Raw genomic sequence first — 22,171 nt, 5'->3', positions numbered from 1 at the left:
TACACCATTTTGCATTCCTACCAACAGTGCATAAGGGTTCTCTTTTCTCCACATCTTTGCCAACATTTATTATTTCTTATCTTTTTGATACTGGCCATTCTGATCAGTGTAAAGTGATACTTCATTGTGGTTTTGATTTGCATTTCCTTGATGATTAATGATTTTGAGCATCTCTTGATGTGTGTTGGCTCTCTGTACATGTTATCTGGAAAAATAACTATTCTGTATACTATGGAACTCTGCCCGTTTTCTAATCATATTGTTTTTTGGTGTTTAATTGTATGAGTTCTTTATATATTTGGATATTGACCCCTCATTGGATATATCATTTGCAAACATCTTCTCCTATTTAGTAGGTTGTCTTTTTGTTTTGTTGATGGCAGCCTTTGCCGTCCAAAAGTTTTTTAGTTTATTTAAATTCCAGTAGTTTAATTTTGTTCTTGTTGCCCTTGCCAGAGGAGAGTGAACCAAAATATATTGCTAATTCTAATGTCCAGGAATTTACTGCCTATTTTTTCTTTTGAGATTTTTATGGATTTATCTCCTGTGTTTAGGTCTTTAATCTACTCTGAGTTTATTTTTGTATGTGGCGTAAGAAAGTGATTGTTTTCTTTTACTCGTAGCTGTCCAGTTTTTCTAACACCATTTATTGGGGAGGGGACTGTCTTTTCCTCATTGTGTATTCTTGATTCCTTTGTCATAGATTAATTGACCATATAAGTGTGGCTCTACTTCTGGGCTCTCTGTTCTCTTCCATTGATCTGTGTTTCTGTTTTTGTGCCAGTACCATACCATTTTGATTACTATAGTTTTGTTGTATAGTGTAAAATCTGGGACTGTGATACCTCCAACTTAGTTACTTTTTCAGGATTATTTTGGTTACTCGGGGTCTTTTGTGGTTTCAGACAAATGTTAGGATTCTTTGTTCTTGTTCTGTGAAAAATGCTATTGGTATTTTTCTTTAAGATGTATTTATTTGAGAAAGAGAGGGAGTGCACACATGAGGGGAAGGGCCAGAAGGGAAGATTCTCAAGCAGACTCCTCACTGAGTGGGGAGCCTGATGCTGGGTTCAATCTCAAAACTAGTGCAGTCATGACCTGAGCCATAACCAAGTCTGGGATGCTTACCGACTGAGCCACCCAGGTGCCTCTATTAGTATTCTGATAGGGATTGCATTGAATCTATAGACTGCTTTGAATAGTATGGACATCTTAAAATTAATTAAAATTAATTCTTCCAGAGCACTTGAATTCATCTTCAGTTTCTTTCATCGATGTTTTATAGTTTTTAGAGTATAGGTCTTTCACCTCTGTGGTTAAATTTACTCCTCAGTATTCTTCTTGATGCAATTGTAAATGAGATTATTAATTTCTCTTTCCGCTAATTTTTAACACTGTATAGAAATGCCACATTTCTCTACATTGATCTTGTATCTCAACTTTAGAGAATTCATTTATTCTAACAGTTTTTGGTGGAGTCTAAGATTTTGTATACATATGATTATATTATCTGCAGACAATGGCAATTTTACTTCTTCCTTTCTGATTTGGATGCCTTTTAATTCTTTTTTCTTATTGTTCTGGCCAGGAAATTCAGTACTTTGTTGAGTAAGATTGGTGAGACTAGGCACCCCTGATTGTTCCTGATTTAAGAGGAGAAGCTTTCAACTTCTCATCTACACAACCATATACAGCCCTCATCCTGTCAGTATATTTACATAAAGGTTGAAAAATATCTTTATGTACCTTGACTTTAAGGGAAAAGAAGTTACATTTATGAAAACTTAGTCAAGTATGGTGTTAGTTGTGTACATGTCATGTATGACCTTTATTATATTGAAGTATGTTCTTTTGATACCCTAATCATGGAGTGCTTGTTTTTAAAATCATAAAACAATATTGCCATTTTGTCAAAAGCTTTCTGTATCTCTGTGGCATATCACATTTTTTGATTTGTATATGTTGAACCATGCTTGTATCCTAGGAATAAATTCCTCTTGGGTTCATGGTGTATGATCCTTTTAATGTGCTGTTGAATTCAGTTTGATAATGTTTTGATGTGATTTTTTGAGTCCATATTTATCAGAGACTTTGGCCTGTAGTTTTCTTTCCCTGTAGAGTCTTCATATGGCTTTGGTATCAGGGTAATGCTGGCCTCATGAATTGAGTTTGGGCGTGTTGCCTACTCTTCAGTTCTTTGGAAAAATTTGGGAAGGATATGAATTCTTTAATGTTTGATAGAATTCACCTGTGAAACAATCTGGTCCTGGGCTTTTCACTTTTGGGAGTTTTAAAATTACTGATTCAGTCTCCTTACTTGTTATCAGTCTGTTCACATTTTATTTCTTCATGATTCAGTTTTGTTAGGACCTATTATGCTGTTGATGTCACTCTCTCCCTTCACAATTCTTTTTTAAAGTAGGCTCCAAGCTCAGCATGGAGCCCGGTGTGGGGCTTGAACTCCCCACCCTAAGGTCAAGACCTGGGCTGAGCTCTAGAGTCGGACACTTAACCGGCTGAGCCACCCAGTCACCCCCGTTCGTAATTTATCTGGACACTGCAGTTATCTCCTGACTTTGTCTCTGCTTCTTGTACCACCCTGTTTGATCTTTCTTCAAGATGCTACTAGAGTGATCTTCACAAAATTTTCATGCTCCTTCCTGCCAAGGATTTCTCAGTATTTCCCATCCCATCTTATTTCTCCTTCTTTCCCTTTCATCCTAGATACACCCTCATCCTCCTATTATGTCTTTATGCATGTTGAGAAATCTTCAGCAAATTGACTTTAAAGGAAAATAACATTTATTTACCTCTAAACTATAACAGGAATGTCAGCATTGTCAGAAAAGCTACTTAGGGGTGTGATGGCTTTGCCTTTTCTACCGTCAGGCTATCCTCGTTTTATCTCTACGTGACTGGCAAACTATGAGGGCCATGAGGCGTGGGCTACAGTGACTCCAGCTTGGCTACAAGGTGATGAGACTGGCTTTAGTCACGGATGGAGTTCTTTCTTCACATAATACAGACAGAATATCTGTTGTCAAATAAATTCACGACAACTGTATCACGGTGATGATGGCGTATTTGAATGCTACATATGCATAACTTGCTACCTGATGATAAGGCTCGTGGTAAACATTTCACATTAGTGCATATAATTAGACATTAATTCTCTCTTCAGAGGTTTCTTCTCTAGCATCAATGATCAGCATCTCCACTTTTCCCTCTTCTTGTAGCTCTTAGAAGTCAAAGTCTCGGATCCACTTTTCCAAAGCCGAGATTCTCTTCCAATATTCTACTTTTGTTTTATAAGTCTGGACTAAGGCCAGAGATCAAAACGTGGTTGGCCACAGGTCAGATCTAGCATATGAGTTCTGTTAGCCTATAATTACTAATCCCAATTTTAAAGTAGTTTCTCCCAGTGTTTAAATACCAGAAAACTGTAGATAAAATATAGATTTCCAGTTTCTTTTAAAAATTTAAAGGCTTGGGCACTGTTATTTTTTTTTCTTCCCATTCCAACATGGCAAGCATGGACCTTCTTGAACCTGAGTTTAGCTTGGACTGTCAGACTGGCCACACACCCTACTAAGGACACCTCTAGCCACACAGGTATTTAAGTGTGGAACCTTTGTGTCACTCATGCACTCATACAAACATATATTGTGCATCCAACGTGCCTGGCAATGTTCTAGGCCATTTACTACATAGGTTCTTCATTTCACACAACACTGTCACTTTTATAGAGGCAGAAATAAATGGAGGTTCAAAAGGTCAAATGGCAAGTGGCAGAGCCAGATTTGACCCAGGGTATGTTTCATGTTCTGTGGTTTCCAGGTCCATCTTTATGACCTACTTTAAAAGGCCCATCCTTTCCTCCTTTATGTCAATTCAACCTGAGTTTTTTGCTTACAATCAAGAAAGGAGAAACCCAAAAATTGCAGATATGGGCCTTTTACACAATTATTAATGCCATTTAAATAGAATCAAAGAACAATAGAATTTAATTCCTCTAAGGCAAAAACCTGTTCTCAAAGGTATTGTTTTCTGGAAATGACAGAAGTATACACTTTAATAGTAATATCTAGAGCCTGTTTAAAAGATGCACATTTTGGGGGGTGCCTGGGTGACTAAGTTGGTTAAGCGTCCAACTCTTGATTTCAGCTCTGGTCATGATCTCAGGGTTGTGAGATAGAGCCCCACATCAAGGTCTGCACTGGGCATGGAACCTGCTTATTTTCTCTCTCTCTCTCTCTCTCTCCCTCCCCCCCACCACCACCCTGTGCCTCATCTCTGCTCCCCCTCCTCTCTTAAAAAAAGATGCGCATTTTCAAATTATACAGAAACTTTAAAACAAAATGCTATCTGAACTCACACTTACTCCATGATATTACCTATTTTGCAGGGTTAATTCATCTTGTTTCTGATTAAGTTTGATCCTGTGAGAAATGACTACTGGCAGAAAAATGAAGAATAAAGTGGAAATGAGTACACAAGCACAGGTACAATCTAAGACTGAAACTGTGGGGCAGGCCAAGGGAGCTCCCTGTTGTAGCTTATGTTGCAGAATGATTGAAATTGGCTCATTTCTGCATTTGTGAAATGGAGTATAATCACTGTGTTCTAAGGTATGCCTGACAAGTACTTGCTAGTGAGTAATTCTTCATTCCTCTTCTAATCAGTTTAACATAAGAGGGCAGTTTTTATTGTTTTTTTCAATTCCATACAATATAAAAAGAGTTGTGTGGATGGAATCAGTTAAGTTTAATCTATACTGCCTTGGAATAGTAGTAGTATTTATGTGAAAGTATGTAACATACCAAGTCATATAAGGTAGACTGTTTGAAGAGTTATAATTTTCACTTAAGATTTAAAAGAAAAACAAAAATTTTTGGAAGAGCTTTTCTTCTGGTCAAAAAGCCCTTAGATGTTGATAGTGGGGGGGAGGCTGTGAGTAATGGGGCCAGAAGGCATATGGGTAATCTCTGAGTCTTCTGCTCAGTTTTGCTGTAAACCTAAAACTGTTCTAAAAAATAAAATATATCGTATACATATGCTGCAATATGTATAATACAACTTTTATATATACATGTAAGATGGCTTTAAAAAAAATATGTGGAACAAATATGTATTAAAGCCCACAGGTAAATGGGAACAAAGGCAGTCCAGCAGGGGTTGGGGCCATGCAGGGAAGGAAGCCTGATGGGCATCAGGAAGATTGGCTACTCAGGGGGTTAGGGGGAGGACTTGAACAGATTAAGATCCATATATATGAATATATCTTGATATATATATATCTTGATATATATATATGTATATATCATATATATATCTTGAACAGATCCATATATTGGATCTTAATATATGGATCTTAATATACCATATATTGAGGTACATGGGGGTCAGGTTTTTTTTTGTCCAGGGAAGTGTTAAAAATATGGAATGAGGGGAAGCTTGAATGAAGAACCATAGTGGTGGTAAATTGAAATTAGATTGGTATGAACTCATGGTTTGTGTATGTATGTATGTATATTTCTCATCTGTGCACAAGAGAAACTACTTGGAATATATATAGTAGTTTTGTCTACCAGGAAGGTCTGGGAGCCAGTGACAAAGGCACACCCAAGAGCAATGAATACTGGTGGCTTGCCAGTTGGGACACAGAAGCTGGCTTTCAAGAGGCATCCAATGGCTGAGAATGACAATTTGAGCAAATACATGATGACAGTAATGGATTTTCTCTCACTGAATAGGAATCCACAAATCCATTTTTATATAAATGAATAATAAGTGGGAGAAGAGGAAGCTCTTCTTTATAGCAAACTGTCCATTAATAAAATACAGAAAGAATGCAAGAACTAGAAAATCAGCAATTGGCAAGTGTCAGAGTAGTAATTCAGAATTCAGGAAAGCTAAGAGCAGAGGGTTAAAGTTGAATGAAGAACAAACTACATAGTCTCAAAGTATCATCTCTGCACAATACTTAATATAAAGCTAGATATTATGAAGGGAAACAGTAACTTGATAGTGGTGAGTGAGGCCTACTCAGATGATCACCGTATCACCAGCACTGGCACAGATTGGCTTTGGAGCGCCTCCTGGTAAGACACACCAAGAAGAGCACAGCGTCACCCCTCCCACATTCCGGTCACAAACTCATACTCTGAATCCAGGCATGAGGAAGCACCAAACTCCAGCGAAGGACCTCTATAAAACATTAGCCTGTAATCTTAAAAAATATTAAGGTCCTGAAGGTCAAGAAAAAACTGAGGAATGAGTCTGGACTGAATGAAACTGAAGAAACTTGACAAGTAGGAGGAACACATGATCTTGGTCTGGATCCTTTAGCTATACAGGACATAACTGGGCACCTGGCAAAATAAACAAAATTCCAACCTTTGTTCAAAAACTTTTATTTACTATAAAGACAAACACCAAAATAGGTACAAATACTATAAAATTGGTTCAATGGGGTAAAAATTTTAATTAAAATATCTTGATATATTTAAAATAACAAAGGATACATTTAAGCCAAATTTTCTTAACCCAGAGATTTTTTTTGTAGCATTTGCTTACACAGTAAGGTGCTAATAGAAGTTAGCCCTTAAGCCCTGGAAGTCTTAGGAATCATAGTCACACAGCAAATATAATTTCATTGTGAAAGTGAACTTTGGTAGAAGAAAAATCTATAGGACACCTGAGGTAGTAGAACCTGGAATAAACAGCAGTAGACATTATTTACAACTTGAGTACCAAATAACATTAAGAACACAAAAATAATTACACAATACAATTTTCAGTCCAGCTTTGATCCAAAGAAAATAAGATTATATCACATTTGCATTGAAAACAAAACAAAACACAAAACACCACAATTACCAGCAAGCTGAGGGAACTGCAAACAAACTCAAACAATGGATTTGGACATCTAGAGGCAGTTTGAGTTTGAAATGTGGTGGGCATGGTGATCTACAAAGTAATACTGATTAGCTGAGGTTCCTCAGTTTATACAGTTTACATTTCTGTCAGACACAGTATTAATCTGACCAGTGATCTTCCAGTACATAAAATGGCAAGAGTGCATCCATTAAAGCTTGCACATGAGAAACTCGGAAACAATCTTATTAGGGTTGTGAAAATTCTAAGTAGTCACACACACAAAAAAGAAGAAAATAAAAAAAAGACAGTCAAGTACAACACATTTAGAGCTACCAAACTTCACATTTCGGTACTATTTTTAACTCTTCAAATATTGCCAATCTTCCAAAACAAAGGAATGTAAAATTTCACTAAGAGACACATTCACATAAAAAAAAAAAACTGCTTTTTAAAAATTATATGCAATATATCCCTGTAAACTTATCTTGTAACTTATTTTACTTCCAATTTGTGATGTACATTTAAAATGTACTCTATATAGCTTATTTAGTTTATCCTGAGTCTTTGAGAATAACCAATTCTGTTTCACTCTGCAATAATTCAACTGGCTTCTGAAGAGTTAAAACTTAACATCTCAAAAAGTTGTATTAAATATTTAATCAGTACTTGATTTAAAAGACTTACGAAAAGATAAAAGAGCTGCCATTTTCCTTCAGGATTCCATGCATCTGAATTCAACTCAGATGAAAACCATTAGATAATTGTGCAAAATCCAATAATTAGTGTGTAAGTGAAATTCAATTTCACTTTTCTTTCTGATCATGTTTTCAAAGTTACAAGCAAATTTATTTTGTAAAAACACTATTACTCATTGGTAGTTGAGTCATTAGTTAATTTTCCTTTAAGTATCAGCCAGGCCTACTGTAAGGAGATGATGCATGGTAGAAGGAAAATAGCAGTTTAATAATATTATTAGTGGTGATGATGAACAATGGATTGTTACATACAAAGTAAGACTTCAGTGGTGTGAAGTTTCCTACAAAAGAAACCAATACATTAAAAAAAACAATTTCAAGGTAATCTTGATCTTGGTTGTGAGCTGCATCACAGAGAATGTTGATTTTCACTTAATTTATATTTAACCTGCATGAAAAGAGCAGTGACTGACTCAGTGAAGGTAGTATTTTATTATATTCCAATTTTTAAAACAAACAAAATTAAATCTGTATTAAAAAAAAAAAAACCTCTTGCAATAGCAAGATATTTAATAAACCCTAGTTCACACCTAGTTCTATTTTTTTTTTCTGGTTTGAAAAGATCACCTTTCCCTGAATATTAAACAAAATGAAGGTAAAATGAAAATATAGAACCATAATTTCCAAAAACGAAATGAATGGGCCAACAGTAAAATGCACAGTGAACCACAACTGCCCAGGCATTTAAAAAATAAAGGTCAATTGTGGTTCATAAAGAAGTTATCAACTTTTAAAAATATATTTACTGCTACTTATAGCATATTCTGACCTAAAAGAGGCAGATACTGATTTATAGCCAGTGACAAAAAAAAAAAACTGAACGGAATTGTAGAACCCCCTGCTTGTCATCACGATATGAAATGGAAGAAAAATTGAAACATTAAAATAGATCCTGAGCCCCTCAGCTGCTAATATTGCTGAAAAAGTGCTCCAAAAACACCAAAATATGCTTGTTAGTCATGCAAAACTTCGTTGCTTTCCTGTTTACCTATGGCCAGTTCTTTGAAAGGCACGGTTTACAGTTTGTGCACAAATTGTGGACTTTTGCATACTAAGCTTAGGTACAGATCATGATTTGTCAATCACATACTTAGGTAAGGGTTCCCCACTGGTCTTGTTCATAGCTGTTCAGTGGCATGAAGGCCAGCAGATTATCAGCGTGGTTCCCCACAAAAGTTTTGCTCTCGTTGAGCATCCTGTCTCCATTATAGTTTATTTGTATAATTGGCTACCATGTAGTACGGAAGACCGGATGCTTCAGTAGCTCTCTTGACGGGGGTCTGTCCTGAGGTTGAAGTTCTAAACACCGAAGAGCCACATCTCGTAAACCAGGAGACAAATGTGAGGGGATTGATGGAGCAGTCGTCGCACTTGCAATCTGTAAGAAAAACCACCAGTGTGTTTAAACTTTCCACAATAGGAGCTTCTGATCTAGAAGTACACGTGCATCCTGTACATAGAAGAACTGAAGCTGAAATTGGTGGACTTGCTTCTGACAGGGAGTCTCTGGAAAAACTCACCCACTGGATGGGAGGCTTCCTCTAAGAATCTTCAAATTTTAGGATTTCAGAATTTAATCAAACACTTCCTGAGCAGATGGATCTATGGTTTTCCTTGTCTCAAATGAACATGACTAAGTACATCAAAATGATTAGACAGGTAAAGTATTCACTTCATACTATATGCTCTCCTCATACTCTGCAGTATGATGGTTTGTCATCCTTGCTTCATCATACATGTTCTGTCATTCAGCACAGAGAGCTATTCAAAGCTACTGAGACCACACCTGGCCAGTCCGCTTAGTACATCAGAAACTCAACTGCACTGAATGGGGAAGGTATGGAAGTGTGGGAAGGACTGGGGGAGGTGCTGGGAGGTACTGAGGTACTGGTGCACTGGATTTCGAGTTACTCAGGCCCAGAGATTTTATTCCCATATTAATCCCATGAAGTAGATGCTGTAATTATACATGTTTTATAACCAAGAAAACAGAGGGCAGACGGAGTCATTTCCCGAGTCACATGGCTTTTTAAAGTTTAAAGGCTGGAACCACGGTTTGAAATCAGGTCTGTATCATTCCAGAGCCTGAGCTTTTAACTGGCACATGTCTGGATCAGAAGCTAAAAATCTAAACTACTATACTCTTCTCCACTGGAAATGGACAGAATGGATTTGAGAGTTGTCAGAAAGGTAGGACAGACGGGATTTGGTACCTGACTCGTGTAAATTTTTTAAATACAGAAAATAGTAAATCAGATTTTAAAGATTTGTGGATTGTGTCCATAAAGAGCTCTACATTTTTACATTTGAAAGTTGGATATACTTAGTACATATTTCACCTAAGAACAATGATTCATTATTCGCTAACTCATTGTTCGAAGTGACTTTATAGAGCCTAACTACTTGAAAAATGAGGACTGACTGTACATGCCACCAACATTCATCACACCGTATGAATTCCAAGAGATACATATATGCATATTTATTTCAAGGAGGATACATGCTTTGACATTAGATTGAGAGTTAAGGGGAACCCATGAAAATCTGCCTCCTGCCAATTACAGCAGAAAAAGTAATTTTTATATTATAGTTACCTTAAATATCAAAGCAAGATGATTGGAGTGTTTTTCTGCATTCCAAGGTGGTTTAGCACAAGCCATTTCTATAATAGCACAGCCAACACTCCATACATCACAGCTCCTACCATACTGCTGACCTCTCAGTACCTAAAATAGTTAATTTAGAAATATGACTCATTAACAAAAGAGAAAAATATTCTGTAGTTATGTATTCTAGGTTTTTATTTCAGACCAAAACAATGGTACAGACAGCAACTCCATGGACTACCTTGATGTCTCATTTATTTCATTAACAAGCTTAATCTCCTACGTGGCACAAAAGTACTTTGGAGAATTGTGAGATTCTGAAAAGGAGTCAGATCACAGAATATCCAAGCAGCCCCTGTGTACTTAAGTCACTGTGGGGCCAGAGGACAACCAATTATCACTACGTATAAACATGAAGAGTGTGGAACACAACTGAAGAAGCCTGATTCAGAACAGCAATACTACGTGAAATTTCTTCACTACTGTGAAGACTAGCTTCTGTGTGCTCATCTCCCTTTGGAATAGAGAGAGAGCAATTGTTAAGATTTTTAATTATGTGTACTTTGGGCATACTATAAAACAAGTAGTACAACTACCCCAAAATTCTCTGTTGGCAACGGTCTTATAAGCAAGTCTACTAAAGCCTGCTCTTTTAAAATTTTGTCAAGACAAAGATGGAACGTCAGGGATTAAGAGTCTGAAATCAAGGATATCATTAAAACCTTATTTTAGAGCCATAATCTTCTCATTGGTAAGCGCATACGGAACAACACTGCAACCTAAGTTGCTATAATTCTGTCACATGGAACGCCAGCTACTTTGCCATCACATTCACAGCTGCTTCTTACCTCAGGTGCCATAAATGCAATTGTTCCCAATAACTGTCCCTGAAACTCTCCTGCACCAGTTCCTTTTGATGCCAACCTGGCTGCAGCTCCAAAATCTGCAATTCTCAGTCTCTGACCTGTGCTGTCAATTAGCAAATTGGCACCTGTCAACAAAAAGAGCAAATGACCTTGTATGTTAAAAAGCAAAAGAATAGATTCAAAACTCAGTAAAATACTACTAATGAAATAGGACAGTAACAAAGGAAGTGGGCATGGAAGGGTTCAGAGAAATCTCCCCTCTTGATTCACTTCATTCTTCCTAAAAAGGCACACAGGTATCAACAATGTAAAAATAAAATCCAAATCTTCAGAGGGAAAGATCAAAGTAACAAGGCAAAAGGAGATCAAGGCAGACATTTAATGAAATGTTACTAAGTGTTGAAAACCTTTAATGTTCCCAACAAAAATCTTCCCTCAAAGTTAAAATTTTAGTGGTTTCCATTTTAAGACAGTTCTATTGAAACATACTCACCTAGACCAATTCAAAATAGTATAATTCCTTAATTATAACTCATAAAAGTTAATGTTATAAAATTATTTGAATACTAGTCACACATACATGTCAGAAAACCAGTTATTCTTAATAAGATAAACTGCAAAAGATCTTAAAGGATTTTTCTCAAAAGAAGCTCATGATACCCCAATTATTCTAAATAAAACTAGAAACAGGAACGGTTGGGGAGGCAGTAGTAGATCATGAGACCAAGAAATCAGAAACCTGATTTTTATACTGGTTTGCCATCAATTAGCAGTGAGACTGGAAAAATCAGTCTCTCTGAGGAAGGCAGATTTCATGACTCCAAGGTTCCTTTCACTTCTAATAATTCTAGTATTTTGAGTTACTCAGGAAAAACAATCCGATAGAGTTGATCTTAAGTTAGAAACTGCCAATAAAGGTCCAAGTTGTAAAACTCTCATTTGTTTTCTATTTATTGTTAGTAGGTAGTAATTAAAAGAATTCCTACCTTTGACATCTCTATGAATGATCTGGTTTTCATGGAGATAGGAAAGGCCACGAAGTAACTGTTCAGTATAGTTAATAACTACTGATTCCTTGAAGGCCCCGTATTTACTGAGCAAATGAGCCACAGATCCCCCTAGAAGACAAACATATAATACTAATTATCATAAACTTAAGCCAAAATTAAAACCGCTTATTACAATTTGGTTACATAAGCTTGCACCATAAGAGCGGACATTCACATTTGAAATGTTAAGTTTATACTCTGCATCAGAAGCGAAATGGACTTAAAAACTAACACATTCCAGTCATCTCAAAACCTGTCAAACATTTTCATCAAACTTTCACAAACTAGTTTTTTTGAAAGGTCAAGATTTCAGAAAGCTTTAAACTTAACAGTTTTGCACCAGACTATTTTTGCAATGTACAATTCACCTGTCTTTTTGACGAAGGTGTATAAAATACTTTTCGTAATAAGACTTAAGCTGCAGGGTAGGGTACCTGAGTGGCTCAGTCAGTTGAGCATCTGCCTTCGGCTCAGGTCATGACCCCGTGGTCCTGGGATGGAGTCCCGAGTGGGACTCCCTGCTTAGCGGGGAGCCTACTTCTCCCTCTCTTCCCCGCTTGTGCTATCTTGGTCGCTATCTCTGTGTTTCCCTCAAACACATAAAATCTTAAAAAATAAGACTTAAGTAAACAGTGCTAAACATGTTATTTAGCAGAAGGTAGAGCGAACGGGAGGAGCCAGAAGATCCAGCGTTAGGCTTCATATTCTCCTGGGAATGCTCTGACCTGGGACAGGTCACAAACTCAATAAATCTCACTATGAATTATTTATAATAGTCAATCTTATCAACGCAGCTACAACCAACATCAGGGAACATACTAAAGAATGGATATGTGAATAGAAATCTACTCTTCAAATGTAAAAAAAATCTAAGAAGTTAAACCAAGCATTTATTCGTTCAATACATCCTAAGTTACTTGTCTTACTGTATGTATGATATGATACCACATAAAACCTAGTCTGTATTTGTTCAAGCAGATAATAAGGTTCAGTTTTCTCTGTCAGTGCTAGTTGACCTACAATAAGTTTTCCAAGTTCTATCTTGATTTCATTTTTATACTGTCAAGTTAGAACATCTCTCCTTGATGATGGCCGCCTGGAAAAATATGGGTCTTATGCATAGCAGGTTTTAAAAAAAATTCCTATAAAACAGTGCTATACAATCATTTAAAAAGAAACACTGAAAAACTCTGAAAGGTAGAGACAGTATCTTATTTTTATTTAAATGTAAGACAAATGGGCAACCCAACCCTCTCAGGTTCCCTCCCTCTTTGGGAGCTTTGTAGTATCACTCTGTAAACTTTGCTTTGCTATCAATCAATCAATCAATCAATCAATCAATGTAAGACAGAACAAAGTATTTACAGTTCATATTATGTTAGGTAGGGGTGACTTGCTTTTAGAAATTCAAACTACTTATTAAAAACAAGTGTTCATTAAACTGTTTCTCCTAAATTCAATGTCAGCCAGAAAGTTAAATTCATGTACTATCACTGGCAATTTAAAACAGGAACATACCTGCCATCCATTCAATGAAGAGATTATAATTGCTCTTCTCACATGTGGCTCCCAACATCCTAATGATGTTGGGATGATTCAAATGGCTCATCATTCTGATCTCTTCTCTTAATGCTTCCACTACTTCTTCTTGTTCAGAAGATGTATTTCTGACATATGTCACCTGTTTTAATAACCATGTTTACAAAGTTTTGAATTCTGATGAATTTCCATTTACAATTTTTACTAACAATCTGATCTGAAATGGACAAATTCAAATCAGTTTATATATTAACAGAAGTTGGCATTTATGTTCATGGATGCAATGTAGATAATTTATTAAAAACCAAGTCAAAATATTCTACAGAAAAGAGTCTAGCTTAAGAAGCACTGAAATAGGGAAAAAACTGGGACATAGCCAATCCTCCAAAACTGTCTAAAGATAGAATAAGAAAAGCCTAGTGGAAGAACCAACAGAATTTAAAGATGAAAGTTTTAAGGATGCCTGGGTGGCTCAGTGGTTGAGCATCTGCCTTTGGCTCAGGGTGCATGATCCCGGAGTCCTGGGATCAGGTCCCACACTGGGCTCCCGCAGGAAGCCTGTTTCTTCCTTCTCCCTCTGTCTATGTCTCTGCCTCTCTGTGTCTCTCATGAATAAATAAAATCTTTAAAAAAAAAATGAAAGCTTTGGGATCCCTGGGTGGCGCAGCAGTTTAGTGCCTGCCTTTGGCCCAGGGCGCGATCCTGGAGACCCGGGATCGAGTCCCATGTCAGGCTCCCGGTGCATGGAGCCTGCTTCTCCCTCTGCCTGTGTCTCTGCCTCTCTCTCTCTCTCTCTGTGTGACTATCATAAATAAATAAAAATTAAAAAAAAATTCTTTAAAAAAAAATGAAAGCTTTATCTTCATAAACATGCTCATTAATAAAAAGTAAGCTACAGAGATCCCAAGATGATATTGCACTGGTAACACTGCTAAAAGGAGTAGGAAACCATAACTCTTGCTTATAAAAAGCACAAAAAAGACCAAGAACCTGGAGGTCCATCTTGATGTTGCATCTTTTTTTTTTTTTTTTAAGATTTTATTTGTTTATTCATATGAGAGACACAGAGAGGCAGAGACACAGGCAGAGGGAGAAGCAGGCCCCATGCAGGGAGCCCGATGTGGGACTCGATCCCGAGACTCCAGGATCATGCCCTGGGCCGAAGGCAAGTGCTAAACCACTGAGCCGCCCAGGGATCCCTGATGTTGCATCTTAAAATAATCATGCTTCAAGACTATACTTTCAGGGATCATTTCTATAGTTTGTTAAAATAATCATGCTTCAGCTTTTCATTAGAATTCATGATGCTTTTAGGGGTGCCTGGGTGACTCAGTTGAGCATCTGCTTTCAGCTCAGGTCATGATCCCAGGGTCCTAGGCTTGAGTCCCGCATCAGGCTCCCTGCAGAGTGAGCCTGACTCTCCCTCTGCCTCCCTCTCTCTCTCATGAATAAATAAATAAAACCTTAAAAGAAAAAAAAGGAATTAATTATGCTTTTGGTGCTGGCAGTATTTATTTTGAAATCTGGGTTTCTGAAAATTAAAGAACCTAAAGCATATATACACAGTGACACATCCTTTTTCTTATTTGCTCATGCTTTGTTTTTATAATTTAAGTCATTATGTGCTCACTAGATATTTACCTGTTTAACAGCCATTAAAGTTCCAGTTCCCACATCCTGAGCCTGGTAACAAGAAGAAAATGCTCCAAGGCCTATCTGCTGACCTTTCAGCCATTCAGTGTCTTCTCTGTAAGGTTGTTTTGCTTTGGTATGTCCTGGTAGAGTTTCCGGTGTCTACATATTAAATGAAAGCAATCTTTTTACTGTTAAGTTAAAAGAGGAAGAGTTTGTAAAATTAGTCTGGCAAAGTATTATTCTTGTTCAGTCTGGCTTCCCAAACCACCTATAAAGTTCTGAAGGGACAGTGCTGGTGACCAGTGTCAAAAGCAGAAGTGATCACCATTACAGAATCAATCAGAAATGCCTTTGAAATAGGCAAGTAGTGTTTGTGGTAAAGCAACGATACAAAACTGTCGTATAATTCCATGTGAAAAACTGCTTCTAATGATTAACTCATGTGAAAAGCATCATTTCTGAATTAGATTTCTTTTAGCTTGCTCCAAGGAAATTCTCTAATCTCTTCAAGACTATACTTACATCCTGTTGAATAATGATGATATCTTCTCCATTTTCAACCTGTAGTTGAGGAACTATGGGGAGGGCATCCTGAGACGCTGACATTGCCATGGCAATTGCTAAAGCTTCTTCTTCTTCAGCTTCCATCTTTTCTTTGCATTTCTGATTATGATTCACATCATCTTTGTAGGTATCATCATTTTCATCCTTTTCAGGAGAGAGGACAGCAACTTCTGACTTAAAAGTTACTGTCGTGTCACTTGAAGGCATGGATGCTTCAAGAAGGTCCTCAATACTGGAGTTGAGTTCTGTGTTGACATCTAACCTGCATTTCTCTTCTACTGGGGTGAACACTGTCTCATCACTGGGTATAAGAGCATTACTACTATTGCTGCTGCTGCCAAAGCTGTCATCACATTTGGAAGTACTGTTCAGATCAAGTGTCATGCTATTCTTTGAGGCATCTCCCTGTTTACTTGTATTACCTGGGGTAGGTCGAGATGGCTTTGGCCTGTGTATGTTACTAGAGGGCAGGGGTCTTGATTGAGTAAAAATGGGGGAAAGTTTATCTGAGTCTCTGTTTTCGGAACAGTTTCTCTGGAACTGTAGAGAAAACTTGCGCTGTGTTTGAGGAGATGCAGAAGGTATTTTGCAGGGAGTGAATCCCTGAGGTCTATGCTTAGAGACATCTGTTCCAGTGCCAGGTGGTGCAGATGGGGCAGATGAAGGAGGAGTTGACAAGGGTGGAAACATTAACGGGGAATGATGAGATAAAGGAGAGGAGTTCAAACACTGACTGTGCGGTCTGCCTTTTGTTTGAACCATTGGCTTTGGTTGCTCCATTGTTGAACTGGGAAGTCCTACGGAAATGCTGCCCAGTCTGTCAGTAATGTCCTCTGAATTGGCACTCAGTTTTGTAGCACACAGTCCTTTTCCAGTTTTCTCTAAATGGTCTGTACGCTCAAGGGGGCTGTTCTCTGTGGCTTCTGGATAGCTGGTGGGGACGGATGCCTGCAAAAAGCTGTCATGTCGATCATCCAAAGTGTCTCCTATGCCCAGATGGATGGCCTCAGCGATTTCCACCTCATCTGCAATAGCCATCAAACGACGACGCATCCTGGTAAAATGAGTGGAACTGGAAACATTCAGCATTTCTAATAGTTTTGAAAATACGTGGGGTACTGCAGTAACCATTCTTGCAGAACTCAAATATATCCTTCGGGAGAGTTTACCAACCATTGAGTGGGAATTATCAATGGACTGCAAAGCAAAGGTTAAGAGGGACAGCAGCTTTTTATACCTGAAAGAAAAAAAGACACATTCAATTACTAGACAAGTCAAAATTACTGCAAAATGTACGCACATACAAAGAAGGTACTACTTTAAAGCGTATACATTTAAAAATGTCATTTCAGAACAAAGGATTGATAATTTTTTGTGGAGGATCTATAAATTTGTAATTAGCCTAGACTTGAGGTTTTTATGTCAATTGAAGATTAAGGTATTAGTAACTTACATATGCTCTGTAGTTTGAGTCTTTCATAAATCTAATGTGTCTTTCTTAGGGGGTAGGGATGGGGCAGGAAGGAAGAACAAAGTAATCTATTTGCAGAAGAAAAATTACCTGACTTCAACAGGCTCAGCTTGTGAAACATCAGTACTGACAATATGAGGGTAAAATTCAGCAGGAAATTCCAACAGCAGTCTGTCTACAAGACAAAGGCGGCCCAGAAGTTCTTGCCAGTTGTTTGACTCAGTTTGGTTTCCAAGAATACAACTTAAGACGTAATCCACGCCACCAATACCAATGGATCCTATGAAAAGGAAAGTAAAAATAACTGAAAAACCGTGATATTAAGATCTAAAACAGGGACGCCTGGGTGGCTCAGCAGTTGAGCACCTGCCTTCGGCCCAGGGTATGATCCTGGAGTCCCAGGATCAAGTCCTGCATCGGGCTCCCTGCATGGAGCCTGCTTCTCTCTCTGCGTCTCTCATGAATAAATAAATAAAATCTAAAACAAAACATCAAAAGAGCATAATGCCAAGAATAATATTCTAATTACATTTATTTTAAGATTTCCTTAGGAGCGCCTGGGTGGTTCAGTCAGTTAAGCATCCTACTCTTGATTTCGGCTCAGGTCATGGTCTCAGGGTCCTGGGATCAAGCCCTGTGTTTGGCTCTGCACTCAGTGGGGAGTCTGCTCCCTCTCCTGCTGCCCTTCCCTCTATATGCATGTACACACATGTGCGCACGTGCCCCCCCCCCCCCAGATTAAATGAATCTTTTAAAAAAGAATTTCTTTGGTTAATTCATATTTCTATTGTTAGGTGACTAAATCCATTTACACAATTACTCCAAAGTCCTGTATACAACTGCCCTATCAGAGATTAAAGGATTGCCCTATCAGAGATTAAAGGATTCGATAGTCAGCTAAGGAAAATGGTAAGACCTGCTATATTAAGTAAAAAGTTATTACCAGCTTTAAGTATTTCTCTGCCAACTGCCAACTCTCCTGCTTGGCCTTTGCATAATTCCAACAGTGTTGATATAGACAGCTGACTTGTACGACTAAAAATGAAAGAAGCAACGTCAGATTTGGATCTTGGATAAAATACACATTAAAAGGACAATACTAATGTGATGCTATGTGTAAAAGTGGGAAAAAAAGTTTCCACAGGTATTTGTTTTTCCACCACTCAAATTACATTAACAATGTCCCTACAAATAATTGTATTCATTATTTAGGGTCTAAATTTTATATAATTTTATAAAATTTTAAATAAATTTTATCTGTGATAAACACAGAATCTTTAGCAGTGGCTCTTAGAGAACAAATACTGATATCAAAATAAACCAGATGAAAGGCATATTTTGATTAATTCATTTAAAATAAAAAAGGCTCATTTTAATTTCTGAATTTTCAGTAAGAGTCTCTTACATTAAAAACAAAACCTTCCCATCCAAAACTTTATATTCTCTTAAATAGCCAGAGTGAGTTCCAAATACTTTAAAATCTCTTTCTCTGTTTTTTATAATGTTCCGTCATTGAAGTGACCAGGTAAACAACCTAATTTTAGCATTCCAGAAAGCCCACAATACAACAAATGTCACAAAAGCAGTGATGTTCTCAGAAAAATATGTACTCTAATACTGAAAAACTATAATTTTTCTATGCATCTTACAAATTATTTGATAATTTGCTTAATGTTGTTCAGGTATTATAGTATTCTCTCTAAATAAGATAATTTCTAATACTTTCAATCCATCCATAGGCTTGAGTAGAGAAAACAGTGGAGACAAACTTCATGAAATGAGAAGTCAAATCTAAGCACCTAGGTTTTGAGACTGGCTACACACCTACAATGTACATCGTGTGACTGAGCAAGTTCCAAATGAATGTAATGGCAGGGGCACAACAATGGCGATTCAGTGCTTCCTCTCCTGTCAGATGGGCAGGATGTAAAGTGGTGAGAATGCCCGACAACTGACAACCTTTAGCAGGAGCTGTCCTCATTAAATGACAACCTTTGGCGGGAGCTGTCCTCATTAAATGAATAGTGAACAAACCAGTGGTCCCACTGAAGCAGAGTTTGAGCTTATTTTCACTACAATTGTGCCTCACTTCTCTACCTTATTGTTTTTACCCCTCTAGTTAGCATTATTCTTGTTCCTTGTCAGTTTTGGAGGATGTTGCACAGATATATGCAATTTGTTGCTGGTTTTTTTTAGCATAAACTGTCAGTAAACACAGCAAATATGGAATGGTTTGGTTTTTTAAGCAGGTGTAATGATTTTATTGGTTCCTATCCTGTGTAACTCATTCTCTAAAATGAGATTATGTATATAAGAGCTATTGTTCTTTCAACTGGATTTGAGATTAAGAAATATTATTTTAAAATAAAAGAAAATCACAACACAAAAATATGGTTATCCATGCAGTTTGTTAGCGTGGTTTTTACTTGCCATCAGTACTTCTCCCTAGTGTTCAACAGCTTTAAGTATTATATTTTAATTTCAAATCTCATGTTAGAAAACAATATTCAGAGCCTCATTTAATAAACATTTATCAAATACTCACCAGGTGTGAGGCTTGTTGCTAGGCTTTTAATATAAGAGGGTGTGAAGCAGTTCATCAATAGGGCCTTACCTATTGGCATCTGCACACTTGACTAGGATGGTGTCTACCACTGGCCGGAGAAGTCTCTGCAGTTTGATTCTTTCTGCCAAACTATGGCAAGGAGTATATACTAGCATGGCTCTCAATGTTTTCTGGGAGGAAAAAACTGAAGGTCAGTTTAACTGCATTTGAGAAACATCAGAGACCCTGGCAACATCTGAGATAATTTAATAAAATAATGACAGGAAAGGATTATAACCCACAAATAAAAAAAATCCATGAATCTATACTGATAACAAATAAAACATGAGGTAGAAAGCAGCTCTCTGAACTACTACTGCTATTTTTGAAGTATGAATTTCAAAGTAAGTTAAAAAAATAGCTGCCAGTGGCCAAAGCTGGAATAATATAAGCAACAAATTAAATGATGATAGTCCTGGATTATAATCCATAGGTGAAAATAAATACCCATTAGCCTATATTGATTAGAAATTTAAAAACTGAATAAAAAATAAAAACTGAATAAATACATAAATGGAGAAGAGACAGTTCCTCTTTATAGAAGAATTCCAATTTAGAAGGAATGAGGGAAACAGAAAATCACCAGTGAACACCACAATAACTGCTGTAGGCAAGACCCACTGACAAATGCTAACATCAATGGGCAAAAAAGAGAAATAGGGTATTTGCTTAGTCTCAAAGTATTTCTCCTAAGACATTTATTAACTGTAATTTTATAGCAAGAAACACAATAGCCATCACCTTGACCAAGTGATAAATGACGGCATCACCAATAATAAGACAGTAACATCATGTACCCTTGATAGAGTGCACTAATAATGGCATATCATCTCTGGTATTCTTACAAAAAATGCATAAACTCAATCAAATTATGAGAAAATACCAAACCAAAAATGAGGGACATTCTTCAACATAAGTGGCCAGCACATTTCAAGTGTCAAGATCTATGTAAGATGAGAGAAGACTGAGGAACTGTCACAGATGGAAAGAGATTAAGGGAACATGACAACTAAATGCAATGTGAGTATCTAGACTGGACCCTAAAATAGAAAACAGACATTAATGAGAAAACTGGTGAAAACTGAGTAAAATCTGCGACTTAGCTGTAAAAGACATGGTTGCAACAACTGGGGATATATGAATATGGGCTTTATAAGTACATAAGAGTATTGTTATTAATGCTAAATTTCATGAGTCTGCTGATTGCATTGTGGTTATACGGAAGAATGTATTTGTTAAGAGATATATGCTAAAATATTTAAGGTGAAATGTCATGTCATGACTCCTTTAACTCTCAGTGGTTCAGCGAAGAATTATATATGGCGAGGGAGGGGAAAGGGAAAAGAGGAAGGACAAAAAGGAGAGGAGAAAGAGAATGGAGAGCTTTAAGGGAAGGAGCCATTTCTGCCTCCATTATGTGTGGCACACTAATTATAGAGGAATCAGAATACAGTAGGATTCTCAGAGTCCCTTCACCCCACAGCTCACAAACTAGATGGGAAACCATCTGAACTTAAGAAGAAAACCCAACAGTAAGGCAGTACATTGAACAGTCAAGTGTGTCTGAAGGTTTGTATTGGAAAACAGTAACAAGAACAGGTCAAAAGTTGGGCCCAAAACATTGGTCTTTACAGTATGCTGGTCCCTGGATATTCTACATGAAAAAACAGACCACGGTAAAGATAGATTTGGGAAATAATGCATTCTACCTCTTGCTCTTATAAATTCCTAATGTACATTGGCTTATTGAAGGTTCCTGGGAGCCTGGCAGTGAACAGACTCACTGAACTTCTATAATTCAATGTTCATCAATTTTAACTCAGAACTTTCTTCAGGGAACTTTTCATAATCCTGCCAAACTGTCATGAAATATACTTCTGGAAGTGCTGCTAAAGCAAGCGAATCCTTTAAAGGATTCTAAGCTAGGAAATAATCAAAGTGGTCTTTAAGGAGGTAATATTTTCATTATTTTATAGGTGAGAAAGCTGAAATTTAAAGAGTCCTGAAGTCACACTGCTAGCAAATGGAAGAACCAGAATTTGAATTAAGGTCTCTATAATCTTGACCTTATGTTCAGACTGCCTAGGCTAGTCCTAGTTTAACTAGCAGATTATTCAAGTATCTCAGGATGATAAATTATGAGATCATTCAGTTCTAACTCCAAATTCATGTTCATAACCATCAGGCTATGCATTAGCATAG

General features: G+C 37.2%; 1 protein-coding gene, 1 long non-coding RNA gene and 1 pseudogene across 5 annotated transcripts in view; 2 read left to right on the top strand and 1 right to left on the bottom strand.

Moving 5' to 3' along the window:
• LOC106557898 overlaps window positions 1-19,765 on the top strand; it is a 63,077-nt gene extending 43,312 nt beyond the window's left edge. The window contains exons 2-6 of one of the 4 annotated variants that reach the window (XR_005355530.1): window positions 4,406-4,502; window positions 9,387-9,471; window positions 9,717-9,824; window positions 18,159-18,273; window positions 19,104-19,765. This is a non-coding gene — a long non-coding RNA (uncharacterized LOC106557898). The remainder of the gene's footprint in view (window positions 1-4,405; window positions 4,503-9,386; window positions 9,472-9,716; window positions 9,825-18,158; window positions 18,274-19,103) is intronic. The other 3 variants (XR_005355532.1, XR_005355531.1, XR_005355529.1) reach the window with 3 other exon arrangements.
• Window positions 6,398-22,171, bottom strand: part of MAP3K1 (mitogen-activated protein kinase kinase kinase 1) — a 78,681-nt gene continuing 62,907 nt past the window's right edge. The window contains exons 11-20 of the mRNA XM_038530628.1: window positions 19,979-20,100; window positions 18,308-18,399; window positions 17,455-17,644; window positions 15,852-17,130; window positions 15,336-15,488; window positions 13,674-13,836; window positions 12,093-12,224; window positions 11,089-11,231; window positions 10,229-10,360; window positions 6,398-9,012 (exon numbers count right to left, since the gene is read on the bottom strand). Coding sequence (XP_038386556.1) covers window positions 8,863-9,012; window positions 10,229-10,360; window positions 11,089-11,231; window positions 12,093-12,224; window positions 13,674-13,836; window positions 15,336-15,488; window positions 15,852-17,130; window positions 17,455-17,644; window positions 18,308-18,399; window positions 19,979-20,100 — 2,556 coding nt within the window. The 3' untranslated portion in view covers window positions 6,398-8,862. The remainder of the gene's footprint in view (window positions 9,013-10,228; window positions 10,361-11,088; window positions 11,232-12,092; window positions 12,225-13,673; window positions 13,837-15,335; window positions 15,489-15,851; window positions 17,131-17,454; window positions 17,645-18,307; window positions 18,400-19,978; window positions 20,101-22,171) is intronic.
• LOC119870581 lies at window positions 14,925-15,106 on the top strand (annotated as a pseudogene).

Source organism: Canis lupus, chromosome 2, assembly GCF_011100685.1.
Source record: "Canis lupus familiaris isolate Mischka breed German Shepherd chromosome 2, alternate assembly UU_Cfam_GSD_1.0, whole genome shotgun sequence".
NCBI classification, from domain to species: Eukaryota; Metazoa; Chordata; class Mammalia; order Carnivora; family Canidae; genus Canis; species Canis lupus.
The sequence above is the reverse complement of the archived record's forward strand: the minus strand, read 5'-3'. Positions and strand labels throughout refer to the sequence as shown.